Genomic DNA, 18,337 nt, shown 5'->3' with positions numbered 1-18,337 from the left:
AAATATGCCTTCATCAGGTAGGAGGTTGGACCAAATGACCTTTTAGGTCTCTTCCAACTTTATGAATGTATGATTCTAAGTACTAACTTGTCCTAATTTTGTGAATTTATACTCTCAGAAATAACTAAAACTTTTTGTGTTGTGGTGGATTACCCTTGGAGACTTACAAAACAGAATTTGGGCAGAAAAAATAAGGTGGTCTATATTAGTCACTGAAATAAATGATTCTGATATATGGCATAGCACAGAAAATGAGAATTGTGAATATAATGCTTGTCATTACATGATCATTAAGTTTACATTTATATAATGGTTTAAATTTATCAGAGAGATCTATGCATGTTATTTCCTTTTAATCTTACAACAACCCCATGAAATACATATTAACTATCATCCCCATTTTACAGAAGAGGATAATCTCAAAGTCCCACAACTAGTAAGTGTGAGAAACAGGATTCAAACTCAATTCTTCCTCATTCGAATAATCTATTATACTTCAATGGCTATTATAAGCCCTTGTAGCTATAAAAATGTTAGCTATAATTATTCTTATCTAGAATTCTGAAAAACAAATCTTCCCCTTCTGATATTATATATATAAGATACAAATAAATCCCATCAAAAACACAGAGTCTGAGCCTTGTGACACAGGAATATATATGAGTAGCATGCATTCCTGGTCAGTCCCCTTTAAAGAAATATTATTTTGGGGATCTAAAGTTGAAAATAACTCATAAAATGTTCCATTGAGCTATATAAGAAGACTGGGTATAACTTACCCCTTTTTACTAGAAATAAATAATTATGGTGAATGTTTCTATTCACTCTTAAGATGTATTTTCCTACATTATTCCCTCCCATTTCCTTAGTAATCAAACATTTGGGAAATATGTAAAGCATATTTAGAAATCACATAAAATTATTCAGATTAGCATAAAACTCCCATTGAGAAAAATGAAGCAGTCATTTTCTAGACTAGGTAAGATATTTGTCATCATCCAGAAATGGCTATTAATCACTAAATGCTAACTTTCTTTGCATATTACAATATTACCTGCAACTGAATACAAAACTTTCATAAATGTAAATAAGCCATGGAGATATTTCTGCAGATCATATTAATCACATGTAAGTTAAAATTATAAACACCTAGGACCTTCTTTAGGATCTTAAACATAAATTAGTCTAAAGAAATCATAATTCAGGTCTCAAGATTTGGTCCTTAACCCCATAGATCTTCAGGTAAATTAATTAGGTAATTAATTAAACCCCGCTAGGATTTTAACTGAGAAAATAAACATTTTATTTTGTCTTTGGAATCCCCCCACTCACCTGAAGGTGATTAACACTTTTGAAGCTAAAATAGAAGGGTGGTGGTGGTGGTGGTTGGGTGGTTTGAAGTCAGAAGACCTGCATTCAAATCAGAACTCTGTTACCTATTACCAATGATATCTGACAAATTGCTTTACTCTTCTGAACTCCAATTACTTCATTTAATGTAAAATGAGAGGGTAGAGTGGACTGGGTGAACCATTAAAGTCTTTTCCTTCTCTATACCAAAACTCACAGAGATTTTTGGATCATGGACTTTTAAAGTTAGAACTTAGGGAAATTTTAGCATTTTTTTTTTAATGTATAAATCAGGGAACTAAAACCAAAAGACACTTATAGCCAGGTAGTGTGACCCATCCTTTAGAACCTAGATCCCTAGATTCCTCCTCCAGTCCTCTTTTCCTGGCATAACTTTCTTGTCTTAGCCTACATCCAGGGTTGTGCTAGTGACAGTTTGAATCCACTCTCGAGTCCATTGTCAAATTTTCAGCAAGAGGATTTTGTTTATTTTTGTTTTGCTGATTGTTTAGATTTTTAAAAAGTGATTTAAAAGGTAAATAATTAACAATTAATTATTAATCAAAAGTATGTTGTACCTATATTTTTTTTCCTTAGAGAGTCAGTTGTTTACCAGAAAATACCTGTCTACATAGTAGACAATTTAGTCCTATTAGGAAGGAACACCTTAACTTGCTCTGTAATACTGGTTATACGCTTAAAAACTAAAAATGTTGTAGCTGGAATAAGCATTAACTGAGGGACATTGAATTATTAGAGAATCATTCTCTTGACAGTGTTTTGTGGCCTGAAAGAGTTCAAGGGCTTCTGAATATATGTCTTTTTTCTTAATATATTGTTTGTACTCTTGGTGAGTCATTAAAATTTATTTTGAATTACTACTTCTTGTCCCTAAAATACTGCTCTGTCATGCCCAGCCCCTTTTCTTTTGGAGAATTTCTCCTAGTGTCTCCATTTAAAGGGATTAGGCTTCATTATCTGCCCTTCTATTCTTTTCTCAGGAGTAAACATCATGCCTCCCATCAGTTTTCAGCTTCCTCCAATGTATTATCTTCCTCCATTAGAATGTAAGATTTTTGAGGGCAGGGAGAATCTGCTTATTTTTGTATCCTTAGCATTAAGCACAGTCCCTGGTATAGAGTGAATGCTTAATAAATGTTGGTTGCCTGCCTAATGAGGGCATCTCATCCATTTCTTTCAGATGTACAGCTAAAAAAAGTACATATTTTTCTTCCCTCCACACCAAGGTTAATTTTATATTCTCAGATAAGTAAAGGTCAAATTTCTGTAGTTTTTATATCTCACATTAAACCAAGGATAATGCAATTTTATTAATTCTTATTTGTGATGAAGAAGTACCTTTCCTTTTATATAATGGGTTTCTGGGGGCTGGAGACATTAGAGATTCATCAGAGCTACTTCGGGGAGTCCAGAAATTGGCATGTGTTCTCTTTGCTATTTACCTAACTTCAATATGCTATCAAAGAGATAATGTGACATACCAGGAACAGCTGCAACAACAGCACCAACAAAAGCAACATGTGTTGTTGGGCCTCTGGTTTCCAGGTGCTTGAGACATAGCAGATGTTCCTTCATTTTGGGACTGCTGCCTTTTTCTCATTTCAGCTCCTTTGGTACTCAAGTAGCTGCAAGAACAGAGACAGAAGAGAGGAACAAAATTATGGTGGAGTGAAATTAGATGTGCACTTAGATGCAGAATTGAGCAAACTAGACCACTCAGCCACAAATAAAATGCAGTTTTCAAAGCAATGATCCTCAGAACATTTTCATCAGGAATATTCCACAAATTTGGAGGTCAATAGTTCTTATTATCTGTGGCTCAAGAAATAATAAAGTAGCTGCAATGATAAGACAAACGAAATAAGGCATGGGAATCTTTACTTCCTTCTTTGCTCAACAAGGATAAAACCTTTATGAAAAATGATTTTAAATAAATTTTGGAGTCTGTCTTCTCTATTTCTTCACTGTGGTAGATTTAATAGCCAAGTGCTCTTCATTTATTCAAAGCAAAATTGTGTGAGACAAAGTTTATCTTAGATAACAACAGCAGCAGCAGCAATAAGGAGATCTAGTATTTATATGGCATCTATGTTGTTCCAGGTACTGTGCTAAGTGTTTTGCAAATAGTTTATCATTTTGTCTTATTATTATTATTATACCCATTTTATAGTTAAGGGAAAATGCTGAGGATGTAGGCTAAGACAAGATAGGAAATATTCAAATAAATAAGGAAATAAACCCCTTCAGATTAAGGGGCTTGCCTAAGGGCACAAAGATATCACGAGTTTGAGCTGGGATTTGAATTGAGTTCTTCCTGACTCCAGGCTTAGAAGCTCTAAACACTGCCACCTAGCTTTTTCCTTATCCTTCTTACCTGTTCCAAAATCACCATGCTCCCTTTCACTGACGCCACAGTCCCACTTCTTAGGGCTAATTCCCTATGCCAAGCTTTGCTTACACACACTGAGCTGTCAATAGAGAAAGTGAGAACTCATAAAGTAAGAGGTGAGAATTTGCATTGTAACTGGAAACTCTTCAAGACTGAAGGAAAAAACTGCTGAGTTTATTTTAGCTTTAAGGTTGGACTGGTAATAGAAGTGCTTTTGGTATCTGGCAACCCAGATAAAAGTTTCTTTAGTTGGTAACTCTAAAATAATTTTTCATAGGTGCTTTCTCATAAGGTCAAATTCTGCCTTTGAGGTTTTTTTTAAGGTCTTTAGAGATTAATAGAGTAATTTGATCTGACCTCCTTGGAAAAAGGAATTGAATGATATAGGTCTGACATATTACTTATAAGTTATGTTGTGTGCAAATTATTTGAATTTAACATCAATGCCAGGAAGAATACTTGTTTAAAAAATGTACACTATCAGATCCTTGTCTTGTCTACACTCTAGAAGTTTTCCTGAGAAATAAAGTTTTCCACAGCATTGGAACACACTATCATTGGAAAATTCAGGAGGAAATAAGATCTTGGAGTTTCTAGTCAAGCAGCCTCTGGAGAAAACTGTTATTTGTAGATGGGCCCAGAATGGAATCATTGGATTTTCTTGCCTTTTTTTTTCATTATATGCTTCTGGCTAATTATTCTCACAGAATGTTTTTTTTCCCTATTTTTTTTTTTTTTTCTGAGAGCTACCCCTATCCTATAGTATGCTCTTTCTAGGGAAAACAAAAAGCCCTCTTGAAAATCACAGTTGAGAATCATCATGAACAGTTAGAACTGACCACCAGAGATAATTTCAAATCAAATGCCTCCTTGTTTTCTCCCCAGCTAACTAATTGAACTAAGATAAAAGTGTGGTGACATATTTTTTTCTATTCAGGGTGTTCCAAAAGTTTTAGTGTTTTTTTGAAGCTTTAATTTCTTTTGGAACAACTCTTGTATATGTTTACTGACCCAGAAATTAAATATACAGAGTTAGTGGGAAGAAAAAACATATGACAAAGAATTGCTAAAAGGTTACCTCCAAAGTAGGCCCCACTCCCAATTCTCAAGACATATACATGGCAAACAGTGGCACACCTTTATGGTACTGACTTTCACATCCTGCTCTATTTGTTTATATGTACTTATGCCATAGGAAAATGTAAATGAATAAGGTTCATGGATGAACATACAAGGGAAAATCTGTCTAACTTGCATTTTTTCACCTCCTAGGCCCTAAGATTCCTGGAATTTAAGCTAAATATATTTTCTCATCATCTACAAAACAAAATATTCTATGCCATTTTTGCATAACTTAGGGGTTAAAACTGAGTTGGACACTTTAAATTGTATGAAGTCAATTCCTTCTTTTCCTCTCCAAGGAAGCAGGAAACAAGCTGGAAAGCTTAATATTGGACAGCCAGAAAAAGTTTCAAGGTTGGTTGGAAAACTGAACTGTCCTCTGCACAGGAGATAAATAGTTTTGCCCAAAGCTTTGATCATAGAACCTATGGACCATATAACATTCAGTCCCAAATGATGGGGCTGAGTAGATAGCTTGACAATAAAGCTAGTAATACATACAGTACACACTTAGCAAATCCATTGAAAGTCATCTTGTAACATAGTAGCACAAAGAACCTACTTTACCCATAAGGATCACCAGTTTTTGCAAAATAATTCTTTCCTTCAATCCCAGGTTAATCTTTTGAATGGGAAAATGTTGATGAAGTAGAGGTTAGAAGAGTTTTATTTAATTTGGGAATCATTTCTACCTTCTTAGTGGTGAAAGGAAAAATGAGGTTCAATATTAGGTAGGGTTGCTTATTCTTTTTAATGGATGTTTAGCATCCAATTTCTTCAATCATTTTTATTAGCTGTATAATTGAACTCTAAGTTGGTAATTTTTACATGGCAGACAGAGGCAGAAGTTGCCTTTAAGATCTTCAAAGTAATTTGTAAACTTTAATACCTTTTCCCCTTTATGGTTTCCTCTATTCTTTCAGAAGATTTAGCTGTAGTGACTAAACTCTAGTACTCTGAAATTTGGGGTTACTGACAAGTCTAGTCCCAAAGCTGACTAGAAATCTAGGTACCTAAATCATATTGCCTAAAGGATTCAAACTCTTCATCTCCTTTATCAAAAAAGAAAGATGTTGAACTTCCTTCCTAATTAGGAATGTTCCATACAGATGCAAGCATGTGTTCTACTGTCATATGATTTGTAAATCAACATTAATGTTTCTCTGTGGGGGATAGGGTACAGAATTTCATCCCTTTGTTCTTCTTGTTGTAATATGAAAGAAGGTGCAAAGGAAAAGGTGAAGAAAAAAAAATCAGAGATTAAGTATATAGAATTAGGGGTAGTTAATCTTAGGTCATCCAATCATTAAGAGTTGTTTGTGCCCTATCAGTTGCCTGCAAACAATGATTTATGCTTTGTAATCTGGTTAAGTAATTTCCTTGATTTGATCCAGGATCCTCCTTTCTACCACCTTAAATTCTAAAGCACTTTGTATAAAATTTTCAAAATACAAGGAAAATCCATTCCTTCCTTTTTTTGTTTCTCTATCACTGGACAAGAGTCTGTCATTTTCTTTGTTTTAAGATACATATAAGAAAATCAGAAAGAGGTTTTAAAAATAGAAAGGGGAAGTTAAAAATGAAAAATACAAAAAAGTTTTCAGATATTTTTAATGAAGCTACCTTTATACTATCTACTATTCACTATTATCTAATCATCCAACTAAGTGGGAATAGTCTGGACCATTGGTCTCCAAGAGGAAGAAACTACTTCCTTGAGTCTATGGGATCCTGGTTGTTCCTGTAAGTTCACCTCACATATATAGTTTGCAAAATTTGTCATTTCTACCTCCACAATATTCCTCATATCAGTTTCCTCTCTATTCACAAAGCTACTTCTCTTGTTTGGGCTCTCATTAGTTATTCAGTCTTTGTTTTTTAAGATGACCAATGACATCATGGGGTGATATCTTGATTTGGGAGTGAATTGGAATTAAGTGAAGCAGAGTTGCAAAGTCATCAGCTTTACTCTTCCAAGAGTCATTGTAGTCCCCTGGCTGGTGGTGGTGCAGGATGCAGTGAATGATATTGGTAAATTCAATGTGTTACCAAGCTCTAAGCATTCCATAACACCTGCTTCAATTACCTTTATGACTCTCATAACAAATTGTTTTCTTGTACCTGTTCTGCCAGGGAAAGCTCCTCATACGTTTGGAATAGACACCCTCTTAATTTACCCATAGAAACTCAAGCTGATTTAGCCCATCTACCCAAATAGTTTACCAAGATGTGGTCACTGCACTTGCTAAAGCTTCTTGGAGCCACAGGTGAGACTTGAGTGTCAAATAAACACCAAAGGTGGATGAGCAGCCCTGAAAAAGACTCAGGAAGCCTCATACTAGACATTAGTCTTCCTCAAATACCCCATATACCTCAGCCTCTCATTTACCATTTGCATGGACCACTTCAATAGCCTCTTAATTGATTTTTCTGACTCATCTCTCCTTTTCAAGCTATCTTTCACATAGTGGAACAGTAATTTTCCGGTTTGCCCACATTATCAGCCCTTCTTTCTTTCCTCCTCTTCCCCCAACACACACTAAATAAATTCCAATGCTTTCCTATTACCTTTAGAATCAAATATATGCTCTTCACTTTGTCATTTAAAAACTTTCATATCCTGATTCCTACCCTAGCTTTCCAGGCTTATTTTATATTACTTCCCTTCTTTATCTCAATAATATAACCAAATTGGTCTTTTTAACATTCCTCACATTCAAAAACACAATGAAAATACCCAAATATGAATAGGAAATTAAGGCATGATACCATTCAATAAGCAGAACCGGGTTAAAAAAAATGGAATAAATTCATATTGAAAGCTTTCTGTTTAGTTGAAATGAAAAACAATTTTTGCTCATTTTGCTTTTTTTTTCTCACATAATACATAGAGAATATCTACATAAAGAGAAACATGACTTCTGCTAAAAACAAACAAATAACAACACAACAAAAAACTATGTTTACTGAGATAATATTTGATTGTAGTATTTTGGAGCACTTAGAAGGCATGGATTTATGAAGTTTTCTTCCTGAGTTCAAATCAGGTCTCAGACACTTACCAGTCACTTAAGTGGCTCTGGACAAGTCACTTAACCCTGGTTTGCCTCAATTTCCTCATCTATAAAATGAGCAGGAGAAGAAAATTCCTCCAAGATCTTTGCCAACACAACCCCAAATGGGGTCATAAAGCGTTAGATGTGACTGAAAAGATTAACTAGAAACAAAAACCCAAGAATTATTATTTATAACTGTAGTCACTTCTCCCACTAGGGAAAACATGGATTTAAAAAAATAAGTATATTCAATCACGTGACTCTCAAGGGGTAAAAATGGCTCTTTTATATTTTTAATAGCAGAAAATTATGTTTATTTTATTTTTACTGCATATTTTGAAATTTCTGCTTTTGTATATGTTTTAAAGGTATATATTAATACAATAGTGCAAATGTATAATTTATAGATAAACAAATATACATATATTAGGGCTAAGTTTCAAAATTATTTTCTTAATTGAGAAGAATGATCAAAAAAGTTTGGCGGCCACTATGATAGACAACCAGTGCAACAGAGTCAACTTCTAAAATTTGCTATTTTTCTTAATTACCCAGATCCTGAATCATCAGGTAATTATTTACCTTTCTACTACAGTTTTCATGTTCACAGCTAGCCAAAGGTGGGTTTAAAGTCATTATAGGTTCAAGGATAGGAATTAAAGATAATCTTTTAGACAGATTTTATGACAGATTTAAGAAAAATCAACATTTTCGACCTATTCTTTTTACTGCATCAAAATGAAAAATATCAGTGATTAATGTAGAATTACAATGTGTTTACTTGGAAAAATACTGACAGCACTTTTATCTTTATGACATGTTCATTTTGAGATTCATCAAACTGCTTTTCAGAAAGCATAAGTACTTATTATTGCACTATGCATCAAAGGAGATAAGCAATTTTTAAAAAGGCAAAGAAAAATGACACTTCAAATATGAAAAGGGAAAAATATTAATTTGACAAAATAAAAATCAAGAAATTCTTTTTAAACAAAAAGGGTATGTACCATGAGGTTTGTGTGAGATGCTCTCCTATAATAGTAATTATCCAAATAATTGCTAAGAAACCACACCACATAAACTAAGATAATTGCTAAAGAAATCCCATACCAAGTAATGTTTGTATAAACATGTTGGATATGAATAAAGAGCATAGTAGTATTTAGCAACATTCTCAGATAAGAGATGAGTGCATAAAATCAATCTCATTTACTTAAATGCTTAAAGTATTACCCCAATCTTTCCACTAGGTTTTGTTTTAACAACTGAGAAAGCAAATAGAAAAAATGACAGTTTAGGATGTGAAACTTTTCAACCTAAGGACAATAGGTACTGCATTGAGAGGAATTCATTGTGAGGTGTTTCCACCCATATCCCCATTCTCCCCACTCCTGTTTCCCCTCCCCCCCCCCCCCCCCCCCCCCCCCCCACCTCAATCTTTCCTGGTTGTTCAGAAAACCTTTTAAATAAAAGAGCAGTATTCCTTTAGTCCAGCCTCAGAAATTTCTAGGATACTTGAGACCACATTATCTACTTTTTTCCAATATTATAGTTATAGATTTTTATAGTTGAAAGGAAGTGTAATTATTTTTTAGAATAAGAATTTTAGAGCTAGGGAATTTTGAGAGCCTTATTGTCCAAAGTTCTCATTTTATTTATAGTTGAACTAATGAGGGTCTAGTTAAGTAATTTATTCAAAGTCACACAGATACTTTGTGGCAGAGCTAATACAATTACCAATAATAAGTATCATTTATATAGCACCTATCATCTACCATACACTGTGTGAAATATTTTATAAATGTTATTTCATTTGATTTTTACAAAAAATTTGGAAGGTAGGCGCTGTTATCACTCCCATTTTACAATTAAGGAAATTGAGGCAAATTGAGGGATAACAGACCAAGGTCACAGAACTAATAAGTATCCAAATATAAGTATTAATAAATTGATTAATAAAATAAGTTTTCCAAATCTGAACTCCCAAGCCCAGTACTCTACCTACTCTACTATCTAACTGCCTCTAATCTTCTGAGTCTTAGAACCCTTGATTTTGCTATAATGACAAGAACTCTCCTCTGGAGTCAAAAGATATGGATTGAAATCCAATCTTTCTATTAATTAGCTACATGATTGGATTTAACTTCTTTGGACCTCAGTTTTCTCATCTGTAAGTTGTTAAGTGTTTTTATTTGTTTGTTTTTTGGAAATGGAGGTATGTGATTTCATTAATGTAGGGAACTTTCAGTATGGAAATTTTCACCATTTATTCAGATCATTGGATATAATTTAATTTATTGCTTTACATGTTTGCCTGGTCACTTAGCTAATACATTCAGACTTAGAACATCAACCCAAGGACATCCTTGGGTGTGTCATCCTGAAGATTTTAAATGCAAATTAAGGGGGAAATATATAATTGGGTAGATATATTAAGGGTGAGATATAAACTATGTCTAATCATTGGGGTTTAAGCTAAACAAGAGAGAAATTATTGATAAATATTATTAAAATTGTTCCAAAGCAGAAACAAATAAGTAACTCCAATAAGTCCTGGACATAGGATGAGTCAAAGTTTTCTAAAGGGAGGAGATATGATAAAGGAATACAATTCCTCCTCCTTCTCACTTGTTCTTTTCAGGGGTGGAACTGAGGGCCTGACTGAGAGAAAGTTCTCAGGAGGGGGGATCACGAGAGAGTGTAATTCTACTCTTTTGCCAAAAGCCCATCAAATACTGCTAGATAACTAACAGAGAACAAATCATAAACATATAAAAGCAACAATAAAAAGAAAAGGGTTGCAACCAGAGAAGTCTTTCTTTCTCCAAGCTAAATTATTCTAGTTCTTCAATCCATCTTCAAAGGACATGATGTTGAATTCCTTCATAGTATGAATATCTTCTGAAAACTCTTCTTACTTTTCTCTATCTTTCCTATAATGTGGCATCCGGAACTGAGTATTCTATTCCAGATTTGTTCTGAAGGACATCACATTAGTACTGAAAACTGTGTCGCTCTATCTTAATGCAGTCTAAGATTTTTTGGTGCTTATTTCATAATATTGAATCATAAAGAACAGATAATAAAATCCACTAAAAACTCCAAATCTTTTTCAGTTGGCCCAGGTAGCCACATCTCTTCTTTCTTGTACTGACAAAGTTGACTTTTTTCAGAAGTCAAGTGTATATTTGATCCCTATTATATTCCTGTTCAGTAAATTAATATTGTAGCTAGGATTTCAAGTCATCACAAAATGTTTTATTTCTTTCTAAAGTCCATCTTTTGCATGTTTGGTAAGAGTGGCATTTATATTTTTATCCAGGTTATTGATAAAAAAATATTAAGTGTTGTGGGGTTAAGCACAAATCCCTGAAGTATTCCACTAGAGATTTTACTCCATGCTAACACGGTTTAGAACTAGACTTTTGGTTCAATCAGCTATACTGTCACATAGTATTTATCTTTCCATCTTGCCACAAGGTTAGCATGAAAGATTTTTATCAAATGCTTTACTGAAATCAAAGTAAAATATTTCTATGACATTACCTTAACTTACAAGGCTTGGAGGAATAGGAAAATGACATTACCCTTTCATGATTTCTTGGTGTTGTCAACTGAATCCTTAGAAATTCTGCTAATAATAATACTGAAGAGACAGTTTACAAATATTATGGCATCACAAAATACCCTTAAGAGACAGATGCTATTATTATTCCAATTTTATAAATGAAGCAAAAAGATGTTAGGTGACATGTCCAAGATCATACAGTTAGGAAGTATTTAATGTTGGATTTGAACACAGATTTTCCTGATTCCAGATCTAGCTTTCTCTCCACTGTATCACCTAGCTGCCTACTTTTACAGTATGTCCTATGTGTTTCCTATAATCTAAATCAACTTCATTAGCTTGTAGTATGCTCACTCTAAATCTTTCTCTTTACTTCAAAAATTTGACATCCTTTGGTCCAACAGTATTTTAAACTGGCAGTAATCAGAGCTATCAGATCATAGCTATTTTCTATACTTTCTAGAAAACACACACACACACACACACACACACACACACACACACACACTACAGAGTTTTCTCTCTTCATCCTCTCTTTTCAGTTTAAGATTTGCCTAGATCTGAAAAGTGAAATTAAGTAAGAGTTGAAATAGGTGTCCCTTACTCATCTCCTTTTCCTTCCAGATAGTGGGTGGACACTGTTCCTTCTTTGATTCTTCTATTTTTTTTTTTCCAAAAGACATTTTTAAAAACACTCCTTAACTGCTTCAGTATTTCTCATTAGCTTCAGTTTATTCTGAAATTAGCATTCTTGATATTCACTACTCTTATAGAACTCTACTTTTTGGGGGGAGGGGGGAGATATTCCTCCATTAATTGCTTTTGTTTCTATCTTTAGTAACGTGTCTAAAAAAAATTCTTAGTAATTTAGTAAATTCTTATGTATTCACACTGTTCTCTTTGGACACCTCTTCCCAATCCTCACCTTTTACCTTGTCAGAATTTTTTTTTTTATGTTTCCAGGATTTGTTTTGAGAAGGTCATGGTAATTAGTAACTTTTCAAATTCTGCAATTCTATACTTTTGATCTTTAGTGATGGGCATAAATTGATTTTGTTCTATTTCATTTGTATTAGATTTTCATTTATGAAATATCACATATACTTTATTATAATTACTTGCCTAATGAGAAATAGGAGACCTCTGGGGTTAACAGAGATAACTGTGGTATGTGTTTGTCAAACTTTAAATATATATATATATATATATATATATATATATATATATATATATATCAGTCATTTTCTCAACTTGTGGATTCTGTTTAATAGACCAGTTTCCAATGAATGATTATTGCTTTTCATTATCATTCCTTCCATATCAAGGGAGATACATATCTTCCATATCAACTATCAACATTTTTGATAATTGGCAGTAGGAATTAGGAGGAAGAAAAAAATAAAAAGAAAATAGAAATAAAATAGCATAATTTTTGAACATTTAGGTATATTGACATGCTCAAATGACAGAAATACTGAAATTATTTATTTGAAGTGCCAGATTCATTAATATCAAGATATGTATTATGAACTATCAAATACATTACCTTTTCTAAGTATATTACACCAATCTATGAAAGAGGCTTGGGGAAAAAAATGTGGAATCAGGCTGGCAAAGAAACCTGTGATCTCCATTTTTTTGGTACCATTTATTGCTTTCATAGGTTCTGCAGATTTAAATCCTATAAATTCATTATTGTAAATCACTTAGGTATTTATCCCTTACAGACTATTGATTTTTAAATGAATGGCCTCCCAAAGTTGCCAGAAAGAGCCTAAATAGCCTGAGTCTTTTTTTTTTTTTTTGAAGAAATGACAAAACACAGACTTCCCCTTATGGATGATAAAATATTTTTCCGAATAGTCAATAAATATTTATCAAGCATCTACTATGTGCCAGGTACTGTGCTAAATGTGGGAATATAATTAGGCAGTCATCCCCCCAAAGAAAAACTGATATATTAATAATAGGGGATGTTAGAGCTAGAAGCTACCCCCAAACTCTGAAGCTAAAAACTTTAGTCTCTTATCCTCAATCAATTTCTGAGTTAATGAAATTATATATGCATTTGAATATTCCCAGTTCCAGCACAGTATGTGTACTTAATAAAGTTATATTAATTGATTTGTCAATTATTATTAAATTTATTATTTTTTCTAGTAGCAAACATATATCTTAAAAAATCATACAAAAACAAATACCCACAGTAGCCATATTTGAAAATCAGAGATCTCTTTCTGCATTTTAAGTTCATCACCTCTTTCTCAGGATTTGAGTGGTAAGTTTCATATTCACTTTTTTAAACTTGGTTTATCCCATTATATTGATTAGAGTTCTAGAGTCAGAGTCAGACATTTGCCACACACCTATTTGTCATTGTGCGAAGTGTTAAGAGATACAAAGCAAAGCACAATGTAATCCCTGCCTTCAAAGAGTTTATAAATATGAGGGAACACATAAAAAGAAGCTGAAAAGCTATGCATAAGTACAGTGGGTAGAGAGCTAGACAAGGAGTTAGGAAGACTGTATTTCAAATCCAGCTTCACACAGTAGTTTAGCTCATTTAACTTTTATCTACCTTAGTATCTTCATCTGTAAAGTAAGGTTTAAAGAATAGCATCTGCTTCCTAGGATTGTTTTGGGGACAAATTTAAGTAATATTTATAAAATGCTTTGCAAACCATAAAATGCTATATAAATGCTCATCATAATCATTGTGCTCATTTTTTTCCCTCTTTCTTCTCTTCTTTCTCCTTTATACTTCTCTTCCCCTTCTACCTCCCTTCTTTCTCCTTATCCTCCTTCCCCTCTCCTTTCTTCTTCATTCTCCTCTTCTTTACCAGCTTCATTATTCACTTTGCTGAGATAAGAAACACAAAAATGGACTTTACAAGAAATTGTTCAACATTTTGCAGTGCTATTAATTATAATTAGCTAATTAAATTAGCTAGCAAATATTACATGCCAATTCTATGCCAACAAAAGTGTGCTGTTAATTCATCCTAATTATTTGCTAAAATGATACTTTTTTATGCTGAACAGGTAGGTGTGACTATTCCTTGAAACTGAATATGATATTAATAATATCTTGAGATTCCGAAATTTTTCAAATTTTTTTTATTTTAATTTGTAAAGTATAATAAAATTTATCCAAAGAAATATGACTTCATGTTTCCTGTGTGCTTAGTTCCATTAATTCTCTAAAAGTTTAAACCACAATATGTTCTCTTAAAAGTCTTTCTTTATGAAGTACTCTCTCAAGGGCCAATTTCCCACTTTTGCCCACAACTCATAAGTCCATACACTGGGGATTGCAAGAAAGGCACTTTCTACTTTAGGTTTTGGTGGTAATCCTTGTGAATGGTGTCTGCACATCAAACACTGTAGATCCTGAGCCTCCACTAGTGTGCTTCCCATTATTAATAATTATATATAGATAGTAAGTTACTCTAGATGTAACTTATTTGCAATTGGGAACACTAATAAAAATAATATAATACATAACTACTTAACAATAATTTGATTATAACCAATGTTACAACTGAAATTATTTCAAATCTCTAAAATATCAGTAATTGATTTCTCTTTACTTGTCTGGAAACTTAGAATTACTTCATTTGGTATCTCTTAAGATATTAAGTAAAGTAAATCTCTTCTCAAATCCTTTTCATACAATAAAGTTGAAAATCAGCATCCATCTATAGAAAAGATCTCATCTTTTTTTTTTTTTACCTTTCTATGTATTCTTTAACTTTTCTCAAGTTTACATTTTTATCTTCCTTCACAGTTTATCAAATGGAAAATCCCAGATAAAGTAGGAAAAAACAACAAAAAAAAACAAAACATAAGCAAACTACATTCTCTCCCTGAATGCATAAGAAGAGCACATGTAGCATCAAGCACATATAGTACAAATCAATTCTGACAGATCACAGTTAAATACACATTCTTGACTTTATATGAAGAGATATTTTTATTTAAGTTGGTTTCTCAGTTGATTTTACAAATTCCTAGGGATCATGGATAAATAACATATCATCTCCATGACTCCAGAGGGGATAGTACTTCCTATTAAGCCATTTTTCAATTGTTATATCTAACTGCTTTTCTGCAACATTCAATTTTCTCTTTAAACTACTCTAACAATTTCTCTGTCTTTGTATGATAAACAATTTAAACAAGGATTAAATTGAAAGAAAAATGTCTACAAACTCAAAGGAGCTGAGTTTAAACCCCTAAAGACTACTGAGAATACTTTAATGTGCACATTGAAGGAAACAAGGCAGGCCTAGTGGATAAAAAGCTAGCCTTGAAATGAGGAAGACCAGAAATTCAAATCTTGCTGCTGACACATACTGTGTGACTGATCTTGGGTTTCATTGAGCCTTTTAGTGCCTCTAGGCACCTCCCTAAGGCCATAAGTTATAGGGAATTGCTGATCTGGTCACTGGAGAGATTTTCCTTATCTATTTTCATGTGAATAGTTCTCTACAATGAAGATGAAATCATAGGTTTTCCCCCACCTCCCCAAAAAAACCCTCCCCAAAATGGGTCTGGGTAGGAGTTAGAAGCCTTTTCTGATGTGTATGAGAGTGTAGGAAGGAGATGTCACAACTATAATTTATATTTGTGTGAGCAAAATAAAATCCAGGTTCTTTTAGTAACATGTCTTATCTTGGTCCTAATTGGTTTTAACTGTATGGTCCTAATTGTAATACAGTATATATGACTACAGATGATGTGTATTTTTACAGAGGCAATTATTCATCTCAAATTATTTCTTACCAAGCAGGATTTATGGAGAAAAATATTTTGCAAACAATATTCTTTCTAAAAGAAAAAAATATATTTATAATATCTATAAAATAATAATCTGCATATTAAACTCCATTGTTTGCCAGAGATAAAATTCTCATAGGAACAACTCAAAATCACACAAACAAGCAATTTGATTTAATTCAAACATTTGTTAAGCACTTATGTGCCAGTTAGTTTGCTAGGTGCCATGGATATTAAAAAAATGAAAATAAAACAGCCTGATTTTCAGACAGAAAAAAATGAAACAAAAATATTAAATTGAATTCCAATTGCCAAAAGTATTGTGGTATCCTATATTTAAATTCATTTTTACAAGCTATTGATAAAGAACAAGATTTTAGACAGAACTTCTACAGCTCTACTTTGAGAAACTATAATATTTTTAAAATGCTAATATGAAACTTATCTACTTCCAATGATACAAATAATTTTTTAGGAGAACCAAGAACAATAGCTGAGATTCTGGTTAATTCCAATCATCTCAGTGGTAGATGCTCATGCCTAAAAGCAGTTGAGCCCATTTTTTTCTGTATTACTTTTGCAGAAACATTGGAGTGGACAGAAATCAATGACAGAATTATTTTATATTTTTAAGTACTCTCAACTTTTCCACCTCAAAATCTTACTTTTCATGCATCACCAGGTGACCCTGGATTTTTAAAATCTATGCCCACAAAGCACATATTCTGGAAAATTCTATCATGTTAACTAAGATTGGTTTTGATCACAAAGTTTACTTCCTGAAGATCAGCTCATCTAAGTATAGAGAAGCTCATTGTCAATTAGGTAGAGAAACTATTTAGGGATGGACTCTGTCTATGACAGCCCCTAAAATGCAAAAAGGACAGAATGAATCTCAGTCCTACATGGTCTTTTTGTTTTTTGCAATTACAGTAACAAAGTGATGGAATAGAAAGTGGGAGATGTTGAGTAACATTTGATTTCTAGACACTTTATAAATATCAATTTAGCTGTTGATACTCTAAATGTAAATTCTTTGCCCAGGTATCAGCCAGTGGACCTATAATCATAGGAACCGAGTTATGTCAAACTTGACTTCATTACAAAAAGAAAGATAAAAGCAAATTGTAGATAAATGGAAAGATAATTCATACATTCTCCTTGGAGATCAAGTGTTGTCAGTATTACTTGGAATTAGAATGACTTAGTACTTTTACCATTTACTGGTTTTGTGACCCTAAGTAAGTCACTTAACCTCTTTAAGTTTCAATAATCTTATGTTTCAAAGGAGGAGATTGGATTAAATGGTTTGTAAGTTGCCATGCTGCTCTAAATTCATGATCCTCTGAGTTAATATCATATATCCAAATGCAATAAGAAATGTTTTTTGGGGATGTTTGGAAATCGAATAATGCAATTTTCAAAAGTATTTGCAAAAAGAATGCCATGAAAATCATTGCAATTTGTGGACCAATTTCTTGTCCTAGAGGAGAACAAGATAAAGAAATGCTATTAAAAACTTAATAAGATGCTCCAAATGAAATTAATATATATTTTGATATTAGATAATCGCATTTGTGTACTATAGTGTAAAGGTGAGTAAAAGTGAAAATGATGAAAAATATGTTACAAAATGTGGTTCTGGAGTAAGAAATAAGAGAGGCTTTGTAGATAACACAAAAAACTTCATGTCAGTATATCATTAATATTATTTTCTTTTTTGAAAAAGAATTGAAAGGTGCTGGATATAGAAAGCATTAAACAGCATTATGAAAAACAAAATTGACTATATTTTAAACAACAAACTTTTTTTCTAAAGAAGGTTTATCAATGTAAATTGTCATTAAACCAAAATAGTCTAAAAATTATGATGATGATTTTCATATTATTTGTTAAGATCTTCAAAATGCTATATATTTATTGAGACTCATAGTAACCTTGTAAAAGATAGGTACCATAGCATTATTCTCATTTTACAGATGGTAAAATAGAGGTTTAGGGAGACAAAATAACTTTCCCAGGTTCCCATTACTGATAGGTGTTTAAAGTTGT

General features: G+C 32.8%; 1 protein-coding gene across 3 annotated transcripts in view; it reads right to left on the bottom strand.

Moving 5' to 3' along the window:
• The window catches only part of RGS17 (regulator of G protein signaling 17), a 185,045-nt gene that overhangs the window by 53,809 nt on the left and 112,899 nt on the right, over positions 1-18,337 (bottom strand). For 2 of the 3 annotated variants that reach the window (XM_012549407.3, XM_031937593.1), the window contains exon 2: positions 2,853-2,996. In XM_012549407.3, the coding sequence (XP_012404861.1) occupies positions 2,853-2,971 (119 nt within the window). In that variant the 5' untranslated portion in view covers positions 2,972-2,996. Of the gene's footprint in view, positions 1-1,332; positions 1,411-2,852; positions 2,997-18,337 lie in introns of all 3 variants that reach the window. The other variant, XM_031937594.1, reaches the window with a different exon arrangement.

The sequence above is a fragment of the Sarcophilus harrisii genome, chromosome 4, assembly GCF_902635505.1.
Source record: "Sarcophilus harrisii chromosome 4, mSarHar1.11, whole genome shotgun sequence".
Classification (NCBI taxonomy): Eukaryota; Metazoa; Chordata; class Mammalia; order Dasyuromorphia; family Dasyuridae; genus Sarcophilus; species Sarcophilus harrisii.
This window is presented reverse-complemented; position numbering and strand designations above follow the sequence as displayed.